Below are 18,963 nucleotides of genomic sequence, written 5' to 3' on the forward strand. Positions count from 1 at the left end.
AAAATACTGAACTCCGAGGAAAATTCAAAACGGAAAATCCCTAATCAAATGGCAAAATCAAATGACAGAACACATCAAACGAATGGACAACAACTGTCATATTCCTGACTTGGTACAGGTATTTTCAAATCACGTAGAAAACAGGGGATTGAACCTGGTTGTATAGCGCTAAACCTCTCATTTGTATGACAGTCGCATCAAATTCATGTGATTCGCTATGATTGAGTTGACTAGTTCGTCGAAAAACGTAACTCAGTAATTTTGAAATTCAAATTACAGTCACACATTGCATAGGCTGACAGGCGCGTAGTATATTATTCCGTATTTTCATACGATCTACTTTTTTGTAGTCAACCACACGGTATTGACTCCTCTTTTTTTTAAGGTCGTACCGTGGCCTATAATGGTTTACATGACTTCATTTGAACTAAGGTGTAAAGTTGTCTCTTTGTCAATCATGATCATTCCCTCGTCTCTTTATTATTGTAGGAATAAGGGGCATTGATTTTTTGGAATTATGGCCCTAACCGTGAGAAATAATTAATAGACCAATACAGGACAATATAGTTACCAATAATTTGTATAAATTTCTCATTTCTGATTTTTTTCAACAGTTTCTTGAATTCTTTTTTTTTTTAATATGCTAAACTGTGTATTCAAATTTTGATTTTGGACTCGGTTTTTCGTAGTTTTCCTAAATTAAAATTCATTTGGTCTCATAAAAAATTGAATAACCGGCCGGGGTTTTTAAATATGTCAAATCTAATCGTGACTGTATTCAAAATAAAAAAAAAAACTAAATACTTGTGGTTTCACCAAATAACGACAGATGAAGCAGGATTCAGACAATTGCAATCAATTTCTATAATTTGTTGTCCATTTAAAGCAAGATTAATGTTTTCATTTGATGCAACGGAAAGCTTTTGTTTATATCCAATGCATATAGCTTTCGTTTTAGATACATATACAGCCATTTTATTGTCATCACACCAGCGAAAAATATCTTGTAAAACCGTATTAAGTTTTTGACTGACGCAACTTTTGCCTTTGTCCAATGACTGATATGGTTCTATGGAAAGGAGAACAATAACTGTTTTAATCATATATCTATTATAATATTGTCGAGTTTTCATTATGTTTGATCATGTTTGTTTTGTATTTGCCATAACCTAAATTGATTTTTGTCTGTTTTGCAAATAAAAAAAAATAAAAATAAATAAATAAATAAAGTTCTATCATCAGCAAATAAATCGGTGTTATGATAAGGATTAGACAAAGGAAGATCATTAATAAAAATTAAAAACAACACCGGTCATAATACGGATCCTTGGTATACCCGTTTTTTTGTTTTTGTACGTCTGATAATGTATTTGAAATAAATACTTTCTGATATCGATACTTTCTGATATCTGTCAGCCAAATATGATGTAAACCAGCGAGGGAAACGCATTAAATATAAGAGGAGAACAACGACATAACACCGAAACGTAACACACAGAGAAACGGACCAAGCATCAGACAAAACACCACGAGAATAACAATATAACATGAAAACCAAATACATGAATTTGGGATAGACAAGTACCGTGCCACGTCTTATTTCAATTTCTCAAAAATAAGAGAAAACACAAACGACTCAACGTTAAAATGCAACACACACAGAAACGAACAATGATATAACAATGTCCATCTTCCTGACTTGGTACAGGACACTTTTAAAGGGAATAAAAGTGGTGGGTTGAACCTGGTTTTGTGGCATGCCAAACCTCGCACTTTAATGGCAAAGTTAAATATAACATTGAAATGACAACATAATATTACAGGACTACAATACAAATTAATAGAACATATTAGACAAAGAAAAACATGATTAATAGATAACAAAAAGCATCAGGTTTAAAATTCAATACGCCAAAAACGCGCCTTGTCCACACAAGACTTACAAGTGACGCCCAGATATAAAAGATCGAAAGTGAAAAAAATACAAAGTTGTACAACCAAATTTTTCATTATACTAGTCCAAACAATGATAATGATTATGGCGGTATTGAAATGCTATTTAAAATAAATGCTGTGACGATGTCGGAATATTTTGTACTAACACAATACTTTATCCATGGAAAACGGAAATCACCTGTTTTATAGAAACAAATAAAACACATATGAAATGTACCGAAAATACAGAATTCAAACAACAAACGATATGACAAAACACAATATTCACCAAAACATACAACAGGCACATAAAAACTAAATACATGAATGTTGGATTTATTAATACCGAGACATGTCGTATAGCAATGCAAAAAAGGGGATAGATGATGTTTGGTACTCAGCAAACATACGACAGAGATGTTAAACTACTGTCTAAGATTTCGTTATTTAGTTAAGGCACAGACACATCGTAGAGATGAACCAATTCATGATGGTGTAAATACGATTTACGGAGTGTCATTTTTAATCTTTCCGCTTCATAACTCTGTTAGAGAGTTTTTTTTCGTAAAGAGCCTCTCCTGTTTATGACGTCCGAAGTGTGAATATGCACAAACATAACATGAATTACGACGGACCAAAAGGTTACTGCTGAGAAATTGGAAATTTATAGTTGTGAAGTTGTCAGTCTCTGTCAATATTGAGGGGCAGATCAAATAATGAAGAAGACCTACAGGAATCAGAAGAATATATATGAGATGCAAGTACTGACTGAAATATGGGTTATTTAATGATAGGACATCATCAATATATCTGAAAATAAAATTAAAGAATTTTGCAAGAGAGGGACGAAAGATACCAGAGGGACAGTCCAACTCATTGATTGAAAATAAACTGACAACGCCATGGCTAAAAATAAAAGACAAACAGAAAAATAATAGTACATAAGACACAACATAGAAAACTAAAGATTCAGCAACACGACGCCACCAAAACTGGGGGTGATCTCATGTGTTCCGGAACGGTCAGCAGATCCTGCCCAACATGTGACATCCGTCTTGTTGTTTATGTTATTATAAATTTGGAAAATAGTCTTCTTCGGTAGGTCACATTGCAAGGTGCTTTTCAATGGTCTTTTAGAAGGTTTTAAATGAATTTTGCTTCATTTGAGTAAATGTTAGGCAGATGAGATCAATTTGAACATAATAAAAAGAAATTAGGAATGAATGGATTTCCTTGACTGCAAGTGGAACAGAAAGCTATGTTCAGTGCATATTAAAAAAATGTGATGATTTTTATTTGAGCATACTGTACATTTGAAAAATCTTGACACTACTTTATTTGACCGAATTTGAAATTAAACTTAATGTTGTCAATGTACGTTGCTTTGCATTACAATTAAAAAATATATATTCTTTGTTCGTGACAATCTCGTTTTTACTTTAAAAACAAAACAAACTTATCCTACATGTTGAAGGCCGTGCGGTTAACTTCTATGCCAGTGGGACTCTTTTAGAGAGTTGTCTCTTTGGCAATTATACTACATCTTCTTATTCTTATATTATTTGTTGGTGGTAAAATATTGAAACAATTAACCGCACAGTATTACATTTACCATCGACATGGACCCAGGCACAGATGTTGATCATGTGCTACAATCTCTCGGCAATGTCGGGAAGTATCAAAAATTTCAGTTGTCTTTGTTATTTGTATTCATGTTGGAAAATGCGTTTCATCTGATGGCAGCGAATTATGTCAGTAAGTATATCAATGTTTTTATTCAGGCATAGATTACCTTAGCCGTATTTGGCACAACTTTTTGGACTTTTAGATCATCAATGCTCTTCAAATTTGTACTTGTTTGGCTTTATAAATATTTTGATATGAACGTCACTGATGAGTCTTATGTAGACGAAACGCGCGTCTGGCGTACTAAATTATAAGCCTGGTACCTTTGATAACTATTTCCCTAAGCGGAAAGAAGGAAAAGATATGGATGTTTATTAGAGTAATCGTATTCAAATAACTGCTTGCAATCAATCTCAGTTTACTCATTAAAAGAGATAAATTCAACGGTTTATGTTACGTTTTTAATTGAAAACAACAATTTTGAATTACGTTCTTTATGTCGATAAAATTTATGATTTCATTAGACAATTTTCCTTTTTAATGTGGGTAAATATGTTGACTTTTTTACCTTTAACTTGAAGGTTACAGACCTCTTTATAACTGCAAGACTTTAAACGAAACTGTGTTACTTCAAAAGTATAATATAGAATCGAACAGATCAGATATCAAGGTTAAGTATGGCAAGTGTAACATTGATATCCAAGTAAATGACACTGATGCCGAATATCACTCGTCACAGTCATGTCCAAATGGTTATGAGTATGAGATTCCAAAAGATAGATCAACCGTTACAGAGGTAATAATCTTATGTATAATTATTCAATTTAATTTATCAGTATTGTATTTAATATCATACAGTTTTAGACTTCCATGTTGTAATAATTGACTTCATATTGAGAGATTAATTCATATCAACACTTTGGATGTTTTAAATGATTTAAAACAGTTGTCATTGCTTATTACAACTTAACGAATATTATAACGTGTATTGCTGCAATACGCATACATAGAAATGCTTATACTTTTACCGTCAGCTACCTGGTTCTCCAAGTTTGGAAATGCGTTTATCTTGATAAATTTTACTGTAAATCATGTGCGAGTATACCTTTATTTACGTTATAAAATACTCCGATTACTCAGCAAAGATACAAGGCTTAAAACTTGAGGCTCGTTTCGTTTTTACAAGACTCGTCAGCGGTTCTCTAACAAAACAGTTCAAAAGCCAAATTACCGTTCATTTGTATAAACTTTTTGTTTTTAACTTTTTAGTTCATAAACAAATGTATTAGTATTTATTTAAGAATTGAATGCTTCTTTTTGTAACTTCATTGGGGTGTAAAAGTTTGGACCGAAGTACATTTTGTATGAAGCGCGGCTTCATTCTAAAAATGTGCACACGGTCAACGCTTTTACAACCCTATGAAGTTACAAAAAGAAGCATTCAATACTTATTATTACATTTTATAGCTATGATCATGAAAACACGAATTTTATAATTGCTTTATCTTATTCGCCTGTGCACTTTATTGTGGGACCACGTGTTATCATGAATGAAAAGTTTTATTGAGTAATGCAATTGCTTAAGAAATAACACGTGATGTGCAGTTAGCCAATCAGAATGAAGTATTATAATGAAACATGCATCTAATGTTATTATTTCACCGTAACACAAACACAAAAATTTCAAGCCAATTAAGTTGCGTTCTTGAATACTTCTTGGCAAACATATACGGTAAAATAGTACTTATTTGCAGTTTAATTAAGAAGTATCGAAGTATGTGCAGGTAAAGAGGGGGGCAAGGGGTTTAACTGTTATGCTGTTATGGGGCAATTTAAGTTATTTTGAAAATATATTTGCTGTTAGCTGTTATTGTCTTATTCTTTGTTAGCTGTTATTGGGCTTTTAGTTTTTTTTGTTATCTGTTATAGTGATAATGTATTTGCTGTTAACTGTTATTGAAAATTGGAATGTTAGCATTTTTTTTAACAGTCAATATTCGGTATAAATTGAAGATCATTGGCCATTGGGTTCTACAACTACTAATATGTTTGTCCCGTATTCAGAGAAGGATTCCATTAACATATACCCATCACAGAAGTGAGGTCCAGGACAATTCAAGTATATCTTATGATTATCCTTTGTAATAAATTCCATTTTTTTTAAGAATGTGTATTTAGAATTATCTTAATTTTTTGTATGAGAATAATGTTCCTTGTTTTCCGTACGAACATATTAAATTAAAACAATTCTTAATATGACAAAAAGGAAAATATATGGCCAGAAATATCTGACAAAGATCTCAATTAAGGACTAGGTCCTAACAACCACTTAACCTTTTATATAATATGGTACATAGACTCATCTCTGTGATTCTTTTCAAAGCAGAACCAAATGCATTGTACAATGAAAGTTCCAACCATGTACTTGGGTCCGAAGCTGCACATAACTCATTACAAACAAAGATTTATTTCGTTTCAAAATTCGTTCGAAGTATTTGATAAATTGCATGCTTATAATTGGTGCTTTTGATTTTTCTACCCTATATACCACTTTGCCTCAAAGTTTTATTAAGAAAAATTCACACACCTCATTAAATGGTCATTTAGAAAAAGTCAGAATATTCAAACTCTCTTAGGTCACTTTTTTTTATTAGCAACAAAGGGATCTCCAGTCAATATATATAAACAATACACCAACGTTTCATGAGAACTGCTGAAAACATTTTTGTGTTAATGTCTGAAAACTGGAAAATCACCCCTTTTTAATTAAAAAAACCTGTTAACTCGGAAACGTAAAATCTAAAATTTATAAAAATTGAAAGTTACCTCATGTTAATAGATATAAACAATTCACCAAAACTCCTTGCTTTGTGAAAGCATTTTTGAGATATTATCAGAAAACTGAAAAAAACACCAATTTTATTGAATAAAAACTCATTACCCAGAATCTTAAAATCTAAAATTTATAAAAAAAAAAAAAAAAAAAAGGGAGCTCACGTCAATAGATAAAACCAATTTCCCAAAGTTTAATGCAAATGGTTAAAGAGTTTTTGAGTTAATGTCCGACATGTTGACAACAGACGGAAAACAGTATACCATAATACGTTCCGTAAACGAGCGTATAAAAAATATTATAATATATTGAGTAGTAATTTAAACACATTCTAGATACATAAATTAATACTAAAAACATAGTCATAAAAAATGGAATGCATTACAAAGGATTATATCCGTAATAAGAAATACTGATTTGTCAAAGACCGAATTATTTTAATATTTCATTTACTGTTATCTGTTTTTGTCCATTTTAATTCCTTGTTATCTGTTATGAGCCAAATCAATTTGCTGTTTTGCTGTTATTGGGATCCCCCTTGCCCCCCCCCCCCCCCCCCCCCACCCCCCCCCCCACCCCCCCCCCTCGTTAAACAGCAGCTTCTGAACATTTCATTTATGAACTTAAAAAATCTAAATAACAAAATAATAAATATGTGAACAAATGTCATCTCAGTAAAATGTGTGACTTTAATATGATAATGTTCGTTGTTGTTCATGAAAATGTATTAAATGTTTTTGGAATGAACAAACTATTTTTTCTAAATCTTAAATTCTATACTTGGTCACTCGTTATGTTTGACATAATATATTTCCAAACTCGAAGACAATTTAAACGTAATAGTCTAGTCAAAATAAAGTTTAACGTCAAACTAATTGCAACAATAGAAATTTTTGGTCAATTTGAATTATAATGTATGTCTAAACAACATATTAAAAATCGACAAAAATCGATCAGCTAGTATTTTCTTAAAATCGATTTCAAATTTGCTAAGAACCTTCGTGTAAATAACGTTACGTTCGGGCGACCGTAGAGTGAAAGAGTTCACAAAAGGGAAATAACTGCAATGTAGCAGACGAATTTGTTGTTTTGGTATCGACGATTTTGCTAGCATTGGTAAGTATTTTAATGAAATAAAAGACTCTGATAGGTATTGTAGGTATATTCATAGTGTGAAATTCATATATAAACGTTCAAGTATGACAATTGTTTGGTCCGTACAATATTTCAATCGATAGTGTACACCTTGACTCTTGCGTCGTCTTCTTGTGAATTAATATTGATTTTAAGCTCAGAAACTGTCATAAGTCGTTTGGTTATTAATAAAACCAATAACTCCTTGCTAAAATATATCCAAAACATCGAAAAAATAGTATTAAATGACCACTGCTAGCCTACGCTATTTCGGATGAAAAAAAAGTATGGAAAGCCGTTAGGGTCATTATATATTTGCAATTATCGAAATGAACAGTGAAATTTAAATGTTTTAAGGGCAATTCTATCCATTGCAAGTGAAATATTTTCCATCACTATTTTATTCCGTTTGAAATCAATTAATGTATATAGCACTCTTTAATACATTTTATAGTGGAAATTGCCGATTTATTTCTGTTTAATTTCGTTTATATTTTTTTTGGTATTAACTATTGGCGGCTCCAAAGGGTATTATTTATCAAATTGCGTCTTCATACGATGTGAATAAATACATACTATTTAATAGGCAATTGAATAATTGATTATTTGTTTTATATTGTTAAAATCCCGTAAATACAACGAAAAAATTAAAAATCGTGACTCAAAATGACATACATGAATATAGTCAATGAAACAGAAAACTTTAAAGGTTGACTTTTAACAATTAATTATTATTATTTCAGATGGCACAATGGACAACTGTATCTTTTGTGACAAGCTCCTTGAAAACGGCGAACAAACAGTTAAACTTGGAAAGAAAGGGTGTGATAACATCAATAAAATCAGCTCCGACAGACAACAAGACATAACAACTGTTCCAGGTCTTACAGTTCACCATGATTGCAGACGTGATTTCATTTACCTTAAATCGACAAGATGGAAAATAGTTGTGGATGTAGACGCGGAAACTAGTACTCCGGAAAGAGGTTTAAGGTCCAGCAAACCAATTTTTAAATTCAAAGAAAACTGCTTGTTCTGTGGCCAAACAGCAAAGAACTACAAAAGAAAAAGAGGATATGACGTTGTTTGTGTTAGAACTTAAGAATTTCAGTCTTCAGTTGAAAGTTCATGCAGAGATAGAAATGACAAATGGGGAGAAGAAGTCTTAAGCAGAATACAGATGGCTCATTCTGATTTGCATGCTGCAGATGCGGTGTATCATGCACAATGCAACTCAAACTTTAGGACCAGCAAGCAAATGCCACAAACTATTGCCAAAACACCAGAAGACAATTTGAAAAAGAGAAAAATATCCTACGCAGGAAGACCAAAAAATGACATAGCGGAAAGCGGATTCCAATCAATTATGTTGAGAATAGAAAAGAACCAAAAGCAAATATCAATCGCCGATATAGTACGGGAGATGGAAAAGTTATGTGGTTTAGATAATACTTATTCAGTTGTCCACATGAAGAAGAAAATTCAGAATTACTTTGGTAAATCAATATTGTTTACAGAAAAAGAAGGAAAACCAAGTGTCCTGACATTTCGAGACAATATTTCGCTGATATTACATAACTTTTATAACCGTATAGGAAAAGAAAATAAGGAAGAAGAAAAAAAATCTATTATATCAACTGCAGCACAGCTTATAAAAGAAGACATCAAGCTAGTAACATCGAAAGACATTTACTACCCGTCTGCAGAAGAATTGGAGTCCGAGACCTCAAATGCTGACTATGTCCCTCGATCCCTACGAATTTTTTTGAACTCATTATTTAGCGAAGCAGATTGTGTCACCAAAATTTCAGCTATAGGACATGCAATCATACAGGCAACAAGGCCAAGAAGTGTTATAGCACCATTGCAGATTGGCTTAGGAATTCAAATGCACCACCACTTTATATTCTTATTGACACATTATACAATCTTGGGTTCTGTTTATCCTACAGTGAGGTACAAAAATTTGAGATGAATGCAGCTGCGTCAAGAAGCACAGAGAATGAAAATGAAAACCAATCATTTGTACAGTACATTGCAGATAATGTTGACCACAATATTAGATCTTTAGATGGTTTCGGAACTTTTCATGGGATGGGTATTATAGCGGCCTCAACTCCTGGCATCAAAACAGCAAGATCGGTTCCTCGCGCAAACCCAAGTATAAAAGAAATAACTGCTTTAGCTAAAATAAACATCAAATTCTATAAAGAACAATCCAATTCGTTCAAAAAATTGAAATATGAAGTATTCGAGAAAAGAGATATAGAAAATAAGTCATGGAAGCTCGATTTATTATCAAAAATTTGCTGGCCCTTACAGTTTAGTGCAAGTTGGTCAGCTATAATGCATAAAACTAGTGGATCGTATCCTGGACAGTTAAATATAACATTTCTTCCTATGATCGATCTCAATCCCAGCGACGAGTCTTGTATCTATACAACACTCCATTTCGTATGTAAAGAGGCTAAGCAGAACAAATGCACTCCTATATTAACTTTTGATTAGCCACTGTACTGGAAGGCAATGATGATAGTTCAAAACGAACCTACTACCAGCTCACTTAAATCTCTTGTACTGAAACTTGGAGGATTCCATGCAGAGATGAGTTGTCGGGAGCATCGGATACCTTATGTCTGGATCAGGATTGACGAATATCTTTGAAACTGTGTATGCATCCACAGCGGTATCACATATGTTGAGTGGAAAGGCAATTGCTAGGGCTGTAAGGGGTCACTTTCTATTAGACACTGCTCTCACTGCATTGATACTCTCCGATATTTATGGGATTCCAGTTCCGAAAATTGAAGTAAGCTCAGAAGAAAATAGAGAGGAAAATTTACTCAGACTTATGATACTTCTGAAGTTCAAATTAATGACACATGCTACACGGAAGAAATGTCACATGCTACAGATCTGTTAGATTTATTTTTAAAAGGAGATGTGTGTCTGGATGACATAAATCAGAGTAATTCATTGGACACTATAAAAGAGAAAATAGAACAATTTCGACAGTCGCGATCGAAGTATAAAACAGCTAATCTTTGGTTCCAGTATATGGACATGATATGCATCCTACGTGATTTTATAAAGGCAGAGATAACTGACAATTTGACTTTACATTTGGAATCTCTAAAGACTATGCTACCATACTTTACAGCGTCTGGTCACAATTTGTATGCAAAGTCTGCTTGGATATATATAAACCAAATGGAATGTCTAAAGGAACACAATGCAGAAGTAGCAACTCTATTTGAAGCAGGATATCAATACTGGGCAGGTATTTCATCCGATTTGGCAATAGAGCAAGCTTTAATGCGAAGCATTAAGACAACAGGTGGACTTACCAGAGGACGAGGTATGAGCGAAAGTCAGAGAGCACTCTGGATTCTATCTATGCCTGATTGTGCTGAGGTAAACGATGCAATGATACTGACCTGTTGGTACTTTTGTTATATTATTACACTGTTGGATCTAACAATCTTATCTTTAAACCGAACCATGATAAGAAGACTAAGTCAAAGATATGGGATATAAATAAAACGAAAGTCGTTCTTGGACAAGACATGTGTAAAGTTCTTCCGATCATTCACGCAATAAGCGGTTGTGACACGACATCAAAGCTGTATGGTGTAGGGAAGGTAGCTACGTTAAAGAAATTCATAGATAGTCCAATATTAAAAGAACTTGGTGAGGTGTTTCTGAAAGAGTTTCTTGTTGAAGACGTCAAGAATTCCAGGGGAAAAATAATCACGTTTTTGTATGGAGGTGTTCCGCTCGAAGGACTTGACATTCTCAGATATAAAAAGTTTGCAACCCGAGTTCTAACTTGCAAAGAAGTGATTCAAATACATACTCTACCACCAACCACCGAAACTGCTGCATATCACAGCTTAAGAGCATATTTCCAAGTTCAGACTTGGATTGGAGGAGAGGAGATAGATCCTTGTGATTTTGGATGGTTAATCGTTAATGGAAAACTGATGCCTATTAAGACTACAAGGCAACCCGCTCCACAAATAAGTTAACAAACTCAAGTTAAAATCAGATATTGAATAGTGTTGTCAGTTACATATTTTCAATCTCCTAGAAAGCAACTACCTTAAAATGTCCTTTTATTTTATTAATTTGAAGATGTGATATTGTTTCTTTTAAATAGGTTTCATGTCGTTCTTTTTAATTAAAATATTAAATCCCTTTTTTACTTCAAATTATAGTGTGTTTTATTAAAGTATATTTTAAACAGAAAAATAGTCTTCAATTTCAGTTTTCCGCAGTTTTTCATTAAAAAGTAACTATTTTACCCAAAAAATTCGGATGTTTACAAAACAGTAAAGATTATCATCGTATTGTGATGTAGTATACTGTCTATTTCCATTATTGAAACCATTTTTTTTAATATTGTGTCTTTTTATAAGAAATCGGTATAGCTGTTCTCATATATTTAAACTCATGTCTTATATTTTTGTCATATCATTAAAATATAAGAAATTTCCAGTTTTCATCGATTTTTGTGCAAAAACCTATATTTTGACCCCAAAATTAGCGAAAAATTAGCCCATCGATTTCTGTCGATTTTTTATATGATCAATAGCATATGCCAATAGATCGAAATTCACCAAGAAATCTTTTGTTGCAATTAGTTTGAGGTTGGCCGATTTTTTTAGCTAGATTGACTGGACTATAATCCCTTGTTGATGACATCATCACAATGTTAGAATAGAAACCAATCGCAAAAAAGTTATATGGAAATATATTTCTCTTCCAATTGTATTCTCAATCCTCTATCTCAGAAGTCAGAAACGATTATTAAGCAGTAAGCAATCTTCTAAAATAGAAGTAAGAGATACTTAGTGTACTTTTAAAAGATAACCTTATTTAAGTGTTGTTGTTTAAATACATTTTTGCAAAAGGTCACTTTTGTGTATGTTTTTGCATATTTGACTTCTATAAAACCTTTATAAGAGGTGATCAGTTGTGATTTTATCGGAGCTGTTTGTTCTACTTTACGTGTTTTGTTTTAATTTACATCAACTAAAGTGTGTATGTAATTAAGATAAACCGTACTTTAGTATGTGAGTTGTCCTCCGCATATCTCCATTTTAGTTAAGGGTGTACACCTCTGTGGAGCCAAACATTTCTAGAATTATTTTTTTTTTCTTAACCAGATTTTTGGGTTTATAAGACTTAAACAATGATTGGCGAAGAAAAAAATCATATGGTGGTGCGCTTCCTTTTTGCTACAGCCCTCTGAAAGAACCCAATTTTGATGATTTTCCCATTTTTTTTTATCAGTTTTTACCTATTTTTGGGCTATCATCGTGAGAAAAAAACCATAGGAAGGTGTTAATATAAGAAAGTTTTATCATTTTTTTTTGCTTTTTTGTGTCAAATTTACCATGCTGTAAATTTTGTAAATTTTAGATTTTTCGCTGTTTTAAGAACAAAATGCATTTTTCCTCACCTTTTTTGTTATAAATGATTGATAAATACATATCTAAGAAATTTGGAATGAAAAAAAGGGATACGTTTCTCGGATCGTTTCTGGTAAAGTAACTTATTGTATCCCTTACCCATTTTTGGCTAGAAAGACTGACTTAATTGGTAATAAAACTTGAAAAATTGACTACTCAAAAACTACTCCTTGTAAGTACACATTTTTTCACAGATAAGAGTTAAGTTTGATTATAACATTTTATAAATTCATTGATATTTTCCACTTTTATCGCATATTTTGGAAATAATCCAGAGCGAGATTTGAACCAGACTGAAACGTCAGAAGAATACATCCTTAAAGACGATACTGTATAAGTAACATTATTTAATCTCTCTCATGAGTGTAAAATGGTCAAAAATTCCTATACACGTAATGTATGGCTTTGATCGTTCCTGATGAAGTAAAATCCAGAAAAGCGTATCGGACGCATGCGTGTTATATAATGTTGTTTTTTTCATTTCTTAAAACCCGGTTTAAAAGAGAAAGTACAATGTTCCTTCTAAAGCTGTACTAAACAATTAGTATAAAGATATATATGTGTTACCTTAGCTGTATTTGACAAAACTTTTAGGAGCCTTTGGTCCTTCCTCAATGCTCTTCAAATTCGTACTTTATTTGGCCTTTTCATTTTTTTTAGATTCGAGTGTCACTGATGAGTCTTTTGTAGACGAAACGCGCGTCTGGCGTAAATTCAAAATTTAATCCTGGTATCTATGATGAGTTTTTTTTTATCTAAATAATCGTATGAATAACCTGCGGTTATAACGAGACAAAAATCCTGGAGAAATCTAAACAGATACAAAACCTTTATGAGTTTAAATACCAAAATGCTAGAGATAAACAATACTATTAACCCGTCCATAACAAGCGTTGTAAGTATGATTTTTATAAAGGGTGGTTCACTTAAACGTACAATAAATTCGCCGTTTCAGAATCTAATGCATCCTCTGTAATACTTTCAAAAGTGTACACCAAAACATCGTGATTGGTTAAAACATTTCATAAACAATGAAAATTCAACCGATGACGCGAGACAACGTTGGGCCAAATTACATACAAATATAAAGTAAGAAATATTTTATTTGGCAAAAGTACAAAATTGTACGGCCACGACTTGACAAAGAATGGGACTGCCGAGAAACATAATTGGCAGGTCCCTAGTACATTGTCCATTCCTTATTCCGTATTTCCACATTATTGTCCATTCCTTATTGCTTATTTCCACCTTATTATTATTCCTTATAATGGCATTTCCTTATAGATCAACATAACATCCTTATTAACATAATTGCTTCCAAAATATATCGGATGCTGGTCCAGGGAAACAGAAGCTCAGTGGATACATAATTCCATTATAAGAAGCATAATATATTTGTAGATGTTGTGTCGCTATTTTCGCCAAATGGTGGAAGTCTGGAAGTCTTTGTCTGAAGCCGTGACGAAGGACTGGGATTATAATCGAATAAACTATCAATCTTTTCAACCTGAAAAATAGAACAAAAACAGCAGAACAGCGAACAACATGATATAACATATATACATATTAGAATTTAACAACATTTGTTAATTTATACGGAACCTACATTTTCTACGTCTTGTCGCTGCTGTGGCATGGGAAAGAAATAATGAATGACGTCACAGTTTAAGAAGGTTAAAATAATCAACGTCACTTATAATATATTTTAATTCCATAACGTGTACAAAGCGGGACAACTACCAAAACTTAAGCCCACTTTCCTGTAACCGGATTTATTCTTCATAGGAATAAATCTTATTATTTTCATTTTGGGGTACGAACAATGAAATTACTCATGATTCTTCAGATTCTGAAAAGGTTGAAGGTGCGAACACCGTTATTCACTATATCAAAGATAACAAAACATCAAACGATTGTGACATGAGATTAATCATGAGATAAGGTCTTTTTTGAAGGATTACTTTTCTTTTATTAGTTTTCCCACTAACTTTAAAAAGGACGTTTTTTATACATGTACTAGGAACTACTAGTATCTATCGACTCCTCAGTGATGTTGTTTCTGCGAATGACCTTGTAAAACTTTATCTTTACCAATTTGATTTGGAATATACATTTATTTACGCAAATATTGTTAGCTTTATAATTCATTTACAGTGGGATTTAGTATGTGAGGGATCAGTAAGATCAGAATTTGCTCAAACCTTAATAATGATGGGACAAGCTGTAGGTGCTGCAATTTTCTCTCCTCTTTCCGACAGATTTGGAAGGAAGCCCATTAACATTATTTCGCGAATTCTTTACACCATAGCCGGTGTGACTGCAATGTTTTCGCCCTCTATAGAAGTATTTTCCGTGTACAGATTGCTTATAGGAACCTTTCAAGGAGTAAGTAACATCATTACAACCAATTTCAATGAGTATGTAGCTAAAGGTTATATCTTTGGTTAGCTTGCTTGCTAGGTGAACCGTGAAGTCATTGTTAGGTAAGGTATACTACCCTCCTTTCGAAGAAGCCTATTCATACAGACAGATATATTGGTTATCTGTCGGACTAGTCTACTCTTAAAGGAGTGTAGTTTACCTAACCTAATAATGACTTCACGGTTTAGCTAGCAGACAAACCAACCAAAGATATTATCTTTCCCAACACACTCAATGCAATCGGCTGTAAATGAAAATTATTGGTAATACAGGTATTATATACAATTGTTCGTTCGATGATCTCCAAATCTAAATGAAATGTTATAATTCCTGTCTCATTTGGTCTCTTGTGGAGAGTTGACAATACCATCATATCTTCTTTTTATTTATAAAACGCAGCAATAAGAATGATTTACAATTTCCTCGAAGAATACATATGTATTTATGTAACAGTCTAGTGTAATGGAACAACATTTTATACATTTTTACGATTTAGTATAAAAAAAAATTAATTTTACCTTTGTTTTTAATTTGAACTTATGTTTAACTTAATGATATCGATAAAATATTTCTTATATTGTAAACACACTTATTTTCCGTACATACCCAACTTCGTCAATTTGTAAGATATGATATTTTATATTCGTTTATATTTGATTTCGTGGTTTTACGATTCAAGCCTAAGGACAATGTGTACTTCGGGGTACATTTCACTTTCTGATTTACCCATACCAATAAAATCCACAAAAATTGGTATCCCATTGAGACTGCTGTTTCGCATATATGCAATACTTAACACAAAACTGCTAGTATTGTTTATATTACGCTGAATGTCATTTAAAAATATTATCTCAAAATATCCAGTAGGCTATTTGAACTTGAACATGATATCGCAGAAAAATTTTCAAGATCACATCTTTATATCTAACTCATTATTTTATATCAGGGTAGTGTGATGACAGTCTGTACTTTGTGTATAGAAATTCTGCCCACTGAGTTTCGACATAGAGGAGAAGGGCTAGCATTCCTCGCTTGGACTGTTGGTATTTGGTTTACCTCTGTTATCGGTTACTTTTGTAGAAATCTTCCTTGGAGATATTTCCAGATGATTTTAGGATTACTGTCTTGGCATGTAATATTTGATTGGTTGTAAGTAAATGTTATCTTCATAGTTGATATTTAATACAAAATACTGAATTCCGAGGGAAATGCAATACATAAAGTCCCTAATAAAATGGCAAAATCAAAAGCACAAACACATCAAACGAATGGACAATACTGGCTCTAAAGATTGTTGCCAATCTTTATTTTAAAACAATATCTTTGGTTTCTAGATCTATATTAAATAATAACTGAACAACTATTTTAAGTATCAGAAATTATAATTATCAATAATAATAAATACTATGATATTAGTACGTAACGTTTATAATCTTTATTGCAAAATTACACCCATAAGGGTCAAGCAATACAATCAAACAATAATTTTATACAATACAATGCAACACAATGAAATACAATGTAATACAATGCAATACAATGAAATTCAATATAATACAATACAATATATAGAATAATAGAACATTAAGAGTTCAATTATACATGTATATTAAAAACACCATCATAACCTTGCCTGACACGGGTCTGACACCCTCAGTTCTAAAGACTGTTTAATTAAGACTCCAATATGACAAACAAGTTCAGGGATGGGGTTTAGAATGTGTTTAAGTTTATTGAATGCATCAAGATGTTGAAAAAATGGTACATAGTCTTTTAGATAAGCAAAAAGATTAGATCGCAGATATGTTAATGTCACAATACAAAAAGAAATGAAATTCATCATCTAGGACTTCACATTTTTTACATAATCTTTGTGCTCTTGGAATATTTCTGTACCTTCCTAATTCAATGCCTAGGGAATGATCACTTAGTCTAAATTTTGAGAGTAACTGCCTATGTATAAAATTATTGCAATTTAAATATTCCTCAGACTGACAATTATTTTTTAATTTCCCATAAAGACAAAGTTTGGATGAGGCTTCCATTTTTGAAAGTTTATTTAAAGTATTTTTTTCATATTCCTCTGAAACACACTTTTTTATATTACATTTTAACATGTTTTTTGATTGTTTAAAAGGTACATTATTATTAAAGTAATTTTCTGGGTTTATTTTCATTTCTTTAAAAAATTTATCTGCAAATGGTATCTTTATTAATTAACTATAGTGTTACAAGATTTTTTTTTTATTTCATTTCACAAGAGATAAATATTTTTATCTTGAAGTGGAACTATCCAAATCTCAGGTCTTGTTTTTTTTTATTAGATGCAATATATATATATAATGAACTGGTGCTGTTTCCAGGTGTCTTCAGCATTTTCTCATCTGATGAATTTTTCTACCCTTTCCAGTAACTATAAAGTGTTACAATTTTAAAATTAGTAGCAACACATAAATAGTAATTGGAAAGGTACTGCCATTACATATGTTATGCAGAAACAATTAAATTGAATATATTTTAAAAAAAAATAATGTAGGAGTTGACATTGATACCAAATTACCAAAGAAAGATTTGCATAATTACAGAATGCATATGCCTGGTTCGGGTTTAAAATAAAAGTAGGGGATAACTTTGACCAACCGAGGCCCCAAAGTACCCATTCTAGTTTAAACTCCGGTCTGGGTACCAGAGATGTGTGTGAGAGGCTGAAAATTACCCTTCTGGTGTACTGATTTTTTAGCACCCCGAGTGAGAATCGTACTCGGGACCTTCAGCACTGTAGCCATCGGTCTTAACCACTACACCACGAACTCACACTGTTTATCGTGACTTTCGATATAAAAACAAGAAACGTTCCGAAATCCTGTATTTATGTCAACTATAGAGGCATAACAGCAACACCAATAACTGGGAAAACCTTTGAATACTCATTTCTAAACAAACTGATGATAGAGCCAAAAACAGACCTCCAATTTGGATTCACCAAAGGTCTATCGCCAATCATGGCAAGCTTAATTATTTCAGAAGCTAGATATGAGAAGAAAAAGGGGAATGACAATTTTTATATAAATATTCTGGATGTAAAATCAGCATTTGATGTAGTCCAACACACTATACTGATGGATAAAATGCTTAATCAAGAAATCCATCCAATATATTGGAAAATATTAACAGAACTATATTCTGATCTAACTACAAAAGTTAAATGGCTTGATGGTATAAGTAAACCTTTCCAAATTAAACAAGGTGTAAGACCGGGAGGAATATTATCAACCCATCTATACAAATCTTTGTCCAAGATCTCCTAGTAGAATTAGAACAAAATTAATAGGATACCAATTAGGAAATATATATGTAGGATCCCCAACTTGCGCCGACCATGGAAGTATTCAATATAATACTTCCATGCGCCGACGATATTAGCCTTTATATCGAATGACAAGCATGAACTACAACTAATGCTAAATATGCTCGGAAGATATGCAAATGAACACCACTACAGCATACATCCAACAAAAACCCAAATCATAGATTTTTCAA

General features: G+C 32.4%; 1 protein-coding gene across 1 annotated transcript; it reads left to right on the forward strand.

Annotated features, from left to right (window-relative positions):
- Positions 1-3,408: 3,408 nt before the first annotated feature.
- LOC139507646 (organic anion transporter 3-like) lies at positions 3,409-16,572 on the forward strand (the record flags this gene model as incomplete). Its single annotated transcript, XM_071295838.1, is given in 4 exon segments — positions 3,409-3,690; positions 4,143-4,357; positions 15,157-15,387; positions 16,370-16,572. Coding segments are annotated over 4 exon segments (785 nt in total), but the record flags the coding sequence as incomplete, so codon positions are not given.
- Between the last annotated feature and the right edge of the window lie 2,391 nt (positions 16,573-18,963).

The sequence above is a fragment of the Mytilus edulis genome, unplaced genomic scaffold (genome assembly GCF_963676685.1).
Source record: "Mytilus edulis unplaced genomic scaffold, xbMytEdul2.2 SCAFFOLD_115, whole genome shotgun sequence".
In the NCBI taxonomy this organism is placed as follows: domain Eukaryota; kingdom Metazoa; phylum Mollusca; class Bivalvia; order Mytilida; family Mytilidae; genus Mytilus; species Mytilus edulis.